The 7,670-nt window shown below is 39.8% G+C and overlaps 1 protein-coding gene across 1 annotated transcript; it reads right to left on the bottom strand.

The window, feature by feature from the left end:
• Nucleotides 1-3,612: 3,612 nt before the first annotated feature.
• On the bottom strand, nt 3,613-4,182 carry LOC149005415 (uncharacterized). The gene is made up of 2 exons (XM_089135892.1): nt 3,896-4,182; nt 3,613-3,838 (listed from the first exon to the last, which is right to left on the bottom strand). The coding sequence occupies exons 1-2, from the start codon at nt 4,180-4,182 to the stop codon at nt 3,613-3,615; spliced, it is 513 nt and encodes a 170-aa protein (XP_088992018.1).
• Between the last annotated feature and the right edge of the window lie 3,488 nt (nt 4,183-7,670).

Raw genomic sequence — 7,670 nt, 5'->3', positions numbered from 1 at the left:
ATGCCGTCGCTCCCTCTCCGAAGCTTCCCGCACAAGCCCCTAAGGGGGTCCTAAAAATGTTTATTGAGGGAGTGGGGAAGGGCAAGACGCCCGTTGAGGTGGAGGAATCTATTTGCCCATGATGATGTCATCCTCACTAAGAGGAGACGTGACTTAGCCAATGACACCGCATCAAAGAAAAAACAAACGGGAACTGAGGAAGGGGAGATCTATGTTCCCCTATGGAAGTTGAAGGTGACCGATCGTGTCACTCGAGACTATAAGAAGGCTCTACAGTGGGGCACATTTGCCCAAATGCCTGTCGAAAGCAAGGGCTGGAGTCTATCAATGATGAGGAATTTGTAAATTCCTCGGTCCGGTAAGCTCTCATTTTTGAACTTCTATTTATAAAAATCATAAGTGTTTATGCTTTCCCGAACATGATTGTCAAACTTCGTTGCTTTTTTCAAGGTAACTGCAGATAGCTTTCACCGACAGATGGAGGCTATGCTTAAGGTCGGGCATCTCAATGCTCGGTTAAAGCAGCAGAACAAGAGGCGAGGTCAAGGGGAGCTGAAATCACCTGATTGAGAGAGGAGAGCTTCAAGCTTAAAGAAGACAATTTGAAGCTGGGTAGGGCCAACAAAGATGGAGGGGGCCATTGAGAGGATTGGCAACCTCGATCGAGAGGTGAAGAGCCTCCAAGGGATGTTAAGAGAATCAGAGGTCAAGATTGAAAATTTGACGAAGGAGAAGGAGGATCTCCAAGCTCGGGCAGCACCTTCTAAGCCCGAGGATCTCTCTATGAAGGCTAGAAAGGCTTGTGTTCAGAAGTATTTGAACAGTAAGCCTTTCAATGAGTATTAGTTCCTTTCAACACTCAAGCTTATAGGGACATGCAAAATGATGTTTGGAAGCCAATCTTGATGGTGGACCCGACCTTTGATACTAGTCCTTACCAAGAGGTCTGCCATCTTAAGGTATTTGATTCTCTAAGTTTGCCACTTCCTAAGTAGGCCCTAACGAAGGAAGATCCCCCTGCTGTTGACATGAACGTTGAATTCTACATCAACGACTCTCCTCCTCTCTCCGCTAAAGCTGAAGTAGTCCAAGAGTACCAAGCCCATCCTCAAGAGAAAGTCCCGACTGTGGAACCCCAAGGAATCCCCGAACCTATACAAGAATGATAACAATTTCTCTTTTCTACCGATTACATACCGCATCTTTTTGCTTCTCCTTTTTTTCTTTTGCAAGGGTTGGCCCCCTTTGGCCATTTAAATTGTCAACGAATTTTTTTTCTTCTTTCTTTCAATTGTCTCTCAGATCATTCCTTTTATGCTTTTCTTAGTGATTCTTCTTTAAATACTTCAGTAATCTTATAAGTAATATTCGGGTGTATTAGAGATCTATACTTAATTTCTAAGAATTTTTCTAAGTGTTAGGAGGTCTCATAGTGTAAAACCGATGCCGCTACTTAGAAAATTCCTAAGAATTTTTCTAAGTGCTAGGAGGTCTCATTCGGGTTAAACTGATGCCTCTACTTAGAAAGTTCCCAAGAATTTTTCTAAGTTTTAGGAGGTCTAATTCGGGTTAAACCAATCCCTCTAGTTAGAAAATTCCTGAGACTAAGTGTTATAAGGACTTAATTGGTTAACACCAAAGCCTTTTGAATTGATGTACTGCTATAGCCTTCATATGCCCCCCCCCCCCCCCCATTCAAAAAACATTTGGTGTTTGAAACATAAATTGTATTGAAAACTTGGAATTTTTCTAATGGATTACATCTCAAAATTGTAACCATAATAATAACTAAGGATAGAAATTTTTTAGATGTCTTGCATTCCACGACCGGTCAAGCTCCTGGTCAGTTGCTAGTTTTTTCAACTTATAAGCCCCTAAACCAACTGGCTTCACGATCATGTATGGTCCTTCCCATGAGGGATCCAACTTCCTTTGGTTACGTGGATCAGATGCTAAAGTGTTCCTGAGAACTAAATCTCCCAAACGGTATTGCCTGTACTTCACTCGAGCATTGTAATGTGATGCAATCTTCCTTCGGTAATGATGACTTCGAGCGATGGCCCTTGTTCGGACTTTGTCCAGCAGATCTAGACTATCTAATAATCCTTGCTCATTTGCTTTTTCTTCAAACTCTTGTTCTTTGAGGGTCCCCGCCATTATCTCTACTAGAGCCAAAGCCTCTTATCCATAAGCCAATTTGAATGGAGTTTCTCCCGTGGGTGTTCAAACGGTTGTTCAGTAAGTTCAAAGAATGTTCGGGAGTTTCTCAACCCATAAAGCTTTATTGGATTCTAATCTCTTGTTTATTCTATCTAGGGGTGTCAATTTGTAGCCCGAACCGTTAAAACCGAACCGCACCGGCCCGTTATAGCCCAAACTGGTCAGGACCAAACCTTAATGGGCTGTGTTTGGGATGAGGGTGGCAGAGCCCGCACCCATTGGAACCCAAATTGCAACCCGTCATAAACTGTTTTACAACCCATTTTATAGTTCTACATTAAATATTGTTTAAATCATCATATTATCACTAGGTAGTTGGTATAGACTATTAAAAATTGAGCATGAATTCAAAGATCAAATAGTCTTCTACTACTTGTAAAGGACAATTAAAAGGATTAAGCATGAATGCCCAATTGAATATACCAAATACCAAATTTGTTTAATTAAGTAAATATTTATCCAATCTAGAAGTATTTATTTGCATATCAAGTTAAATACAACCCAAAAAGAGGCGGATTTCATGGTGGGGGGGGGGGGAATCAACATTCTCACAAAACAAGAACCCAACTTCAAGACAATCAATTATAGTGCAAGTTGGAATTTAAAAGGATTTTTAGTTTGAAGATTTGTTTCAGGACTATCCGGTGGAGCCTAAGGAATGAGCTTGAAATTTCTATGTTACTAATAATTATCTAAGTTCTTGATTTCTATAAGGTGGGTGAAATTTCTATAATGCAGAATGACTTTTCATTTTTTAGTGGGAATTGATCAATAGTAATTTTGTTTTCCATAGAACTTTGGCTCTAGTTGCAAGATGCTCAATTATTTCTTTTTGTTCTTTTCTTGAATATCATAAATTATTAGCCCAAACCGTTAGTCAACCCTAGTATAGATCGTTAGCCCAAATCCAAACCGCACCAAACCAAAACCGACCCGATACCGTTATTTTGCTAACGGGTCGTGTTTGGGCTAGGTGTTTTTGAGCCCAAAACCGTTAAGCCCAACTTGAAATAGCCCCAAACTGCACCGTTGACATTCCTAATTCCATCCAACAGGGTTCGGTTTGTTACCTCTACTTGGTTGTTGCTTTGAGGGTATGGCATCGAAGACATCCGGTGCTTAATCATATAAGTCCCACAGAACTGTGTGAATTGAGGGTTGTCAATTGAGTTCCATATATGGTCGGAGACCAGGATCTTCGGGATGCTGAATCTATGGATGATTGACTCCAACACGAACTTCTCCACCTTCTTTTTGGTTATTGTTGCAAGTGGGATTGCCTCAACCCATTTGGTGAAGTAATCAATTGCTTCGATAATATATTCCCGACCACTGGATGCCTTGGGGAACTTCCTCATGATGTCAATCCCCCACATTGCAAACGGGATGGGGTCAAGGATTGACATCAGGGTTGTTGCTGATTTCTTCGACATTTGTCGAATGGATTTGGCAATTCTTGCAGTGACGCACATACTCCAAAGCATCTTTTTGTACCCTTGGCCAATATATCTCAAGCCTTAGAATCTTATATGCTAGTGCCCGACCACCCATGTCAGCTCCACAGATTCCTTCATGTATTTCTGCTAGTGTGCTCTTTGATCCCTTGAGTCCCAAACATCTGAGCAGTGGTCCAGCATAGGACCTTCAGTATAATTTGTCATTTTGTATTGTGAACCTTACCTCTTGAACACGTATGATTTTGGCTTCTTTTAGAGCTTCAGGCAATTTATTGTCCCAAATGTATTTCACGATCAGGTCCATCCAGCATTGTTCGTCCTCTATATAAGATACTTCCTTTTCTTTGGTGCTTGGGAAACTTAATTCCTCAATGTACACCGAAGGCTCAAGGGTCTTCTCCTTCGCATTTGCTAGCCTTGAGAGCTCGTCTGCCATATCATTTTCCTTCCTTGGGATCTGACAAACTTGGACTTCTTTGAACTCTTTTCTCAAAATTTGTACCATTTCCTAATACTTTTGTAGTCTAGGTTCCTTAGTCCAAAACTCTTCCTGTACCTAATTTACGATGAGCTGAGAATCAGTGTAAATAGTTATCTCAGATATAGCCAAAGCTTTTGCTAATCAAAGGCCAGCTAAGAAAACTTCATATTCGGCTTCATTGTTGCTTGCTTCAAATGACAATCTTAATACATATCTGATGATAAAGCCCCCAGGACTCTTTAAAAAGACTCATGCTCTTGCCCCTTGCTTGTTGCTCAAACCATCAACATAGATATCCCACATGGTTGGGATAACTGATTCAGTTATTTCTTCTACAAGAGCTATAGTCTCTACCATAAAGTCAACTAAGGCCTAAGCCTTTATAGCTATTTGGGGTTTGAAATCCACTTGGAATTCTCCAAGTTCTAATGACCATGTAATCATTCTCCCTGACAAATCTAGCTTATAAAGTACTTTTTTTCAAAGGAAAAGTGGTTAATAGCTCGATCGGGTGCACCTGAAAATAAGGTCTCAATTTCCTTGCTGCCATCATCAAGGCCAACGCTTGCTTCTCGATCTTTTAGTACCTCGTCTCAACATCTAGAAGCACATGACTTACATAATAGATTGGCTACTGCTTCTTGTCTTTTTCCTGAACAAGAACACTTACAGCCGAGGACGAAGTTATCAAGTAAAGTCTCACCTTTCTCTGGTCAAGATAACATAGGTGGTTTGTCAAGCATCATTTTCAAAATTTTGAATGCTTTTTGACATTCTTCAGTCCATCATGTCTCCTTGCTTCCTTTCAGGTCTTTTAGAGCTTTCAAGAAGGGTAAACATTTTTCTACCGATTGTGCTATAAATCGGTTCAAGGCTGCTACTCTACCTGTTAAGCACTGCACATCCCGAACAGTCTTTGGAGGTTCCATGTCAACCAAGGCTTGTATTTTTACTGAATTTGCTTCTATTCCATGCTGGGAAACATAAATCCCAAGAACTTACCAGAAGATACCCCGAATGCGCACTTCTCGGGATTGAGCCTCATCTGATACTTTCTTAAAACTGAAAAACTTCCATCAAGTCTGTTTTGTGTCCCGAACACCGAAGGCTCTTCACAAGCATGTCGTCAACATAAGCTTCCATGTTCTTCCGATCAAATCTTTGAAGATTTTGTTTACTGGCATTCTTTAATCCAAACGGCATGACCTTGTAATAAAAACTTTCACGATCGATCATGAATGCAGTAAACTTTTCATCCTCAATGTTCATTAGAATCTAATTGTATCCCGAATATGCGTCCATAAAACTTAGAGTTTCATGTCTAGTCATTGCATCATTTAGAAGATCTATTCGGGGTAAAGGATAGCAGTCCTTCGAGCACGCCTTGTTGAGGTCTGTGTAATCAGTACACATCTGCCATTTTCCGTTTGACTTCTTGACCATTATTACAACATTGGCTTACCAAGTTGGACATTCAATGAGTTGGATGAATCCCAAACCCTTCAATTTCTTCACTTTGTTTATAATAGCTTCGTGCTTTTCAATTGAGAAGTTTCCTCTTCTTTGGATTACTGGTTTGGCCTTTGGTCTATCCACAACCTATGTTCTACTACCGTTTGGTCTATGCCAGGCGGATCAGCCGCTGACCATGCAAACACATCAATGTTCTCCCGATGAAAGCCCTTCAATTCTTCTTTGAAATTCTTTGTTTGCTCTGATCCAACGAATGTTGTTCTTCCTTCGTCATTGGATTCCAATTGGATTCGTTCTAACTTTTCAATGGGTTTGGGTTACATCTTCGTCCTGATCATCACGAACTTCAATCAATAAAGTTGTAGCTTTTCTGGGCCCAGCTTTATCTTTCAAATATGAAGCATAACATTGCTTAGAGGTTTTCTAATCAAAAGTGTGAAACCCAACCCTAACCTTGACCCAGAAACCCTGTTGTTTGTAGGTCCGAAGACCTAAAGTGAAAGAAGAAGTCAACTATGGGCCATATCAGTGGAAGACATGGTGTTTGACCCTGAACCCATGGAAGTTGATGATGGTGTCCCATACTTGGAAACTTTAGCAGAGTTGGAAATGAAACTGCACCTGGATGAAGAAGAGCCTAGTTGATGGACTTAAAGCCTAGTTGGACATGGTTTCAAGGCATTTCTCTATACTAGGTAAGCCATATATTGAGTTGGGAGAATCCATTTGATTTGGATGAGATTGGGGCCTTGATGTCCCTAGTTTGGCCTTGTTGACATGCTTGGTCAATTGGGCCAGTCGACCAGCCAATCGACCAATAAGGACAAAATCTGCCAAGATCTCCTGTATAGGTCTTTTGGTGCTCTATATATTAGAACTACGTGTTTCTTAGCCTCCTTTGTTTTTGAAACCCTTAGAGAACATGGAGAACCCCTCTCAAAGCCCCTTTTGGTGTTCTGGAAGACTTACTTGCTAGATTCTCAAGCTTCATCTCTTGTTCTTCAATCAAGGTTAGTAATCTTCTCTACTTGCTATCAAATTCACTCTTGCCATTATCAAATTCTTATTACTGAGATTATGAAAAAGATATTGCATCCTTGCAATTATGTTTTCTACAATCTCCATTCATTCTAATGGTGCTATGATCTTCATACTTGATCTTAGCCATAATTCATATGATTTCTTCATGAAGCCATGATCATTCTTTTGATTTTATTTCTCTAGCATGTTATATACATCTTCATGATTGTTCTCATCCCTAATCTACTGTTTATATTCTACTAGAATGGGATCTTATCATCTCTTGTTCCTCTCTTGAGTTCATAGTTTGTTTTCATTGAAAACTATGTTTTTGATCAAATTAGTAAGTTTTGTTTTTTATCATTGTTGGTGTCTAATCTATGCTAGGTAGTCTTAGATTACTGTTCCTAATGTTCCTTTGAAATTTCCGAGCGTTTTAAATGCCAAAAGATGAGTTTTGGATCAAAATTCAGAATTCTGTTGCATACTGTTCATCTGGTGTATTGCTTGGTTGATTGGACCAAGCCGACCAAGCAATCAACCAATCGACCAAGGTTGGCAGAATTGGTTTTCTTCGTCCAATTTGATCCGTTTGATCTCTAATCTTCTAGGGCTTTTTCCTAATGTTGAATCTATGCTTGTCTAAGGTTTAATTGCAAACTTTGGACTTAATCTCCTGTTCCTCTAGATTTTCTTCGAATCTAATTAAGGTAAGGACAGTTGTTTCCATATTAACTTAGATTGCGTGAATCTTAGTTTCTAATTTGGGAAACTTAAGGATTTGCTACTGTTATTGCATTTCTATTATTAATGTTACTGCTGTAAATACATGTAGGACCTTATTCATGTATTTACTTTATTTACTTGATCACATACGAATACTTATTCATTTATGTTACTTACTCAATTGATCATATCTTTATGTATTGTGAAACCCAACCCTAACCTTGACTCGGAAACCCTGTTGTTTGTAGGTCCGATGACTCGGAGTCAAGGAAGAAGTCAACTGTGGGCCATCT

The sequence above is a fragment of the Hakea prostrata genome, chromosome 9, assembly GCF_041222555.1.
Source record: "Hakea prostrata isolate BN-2017 chromosome 9, UWA_Hpros_2, whole genome shotgun sequence".
NCBI classification, from domain to species: Eukaryota; Viridiplantae; Streptophyta; class Magnoliopsida; order Proteales; family Proteaceae; genus Hakea; species Hakea prostrata.
Note: the sequence above shows the minus strand (reverse complement) of the source record. Positions and strands in the feature narration are given on the sequence as shown.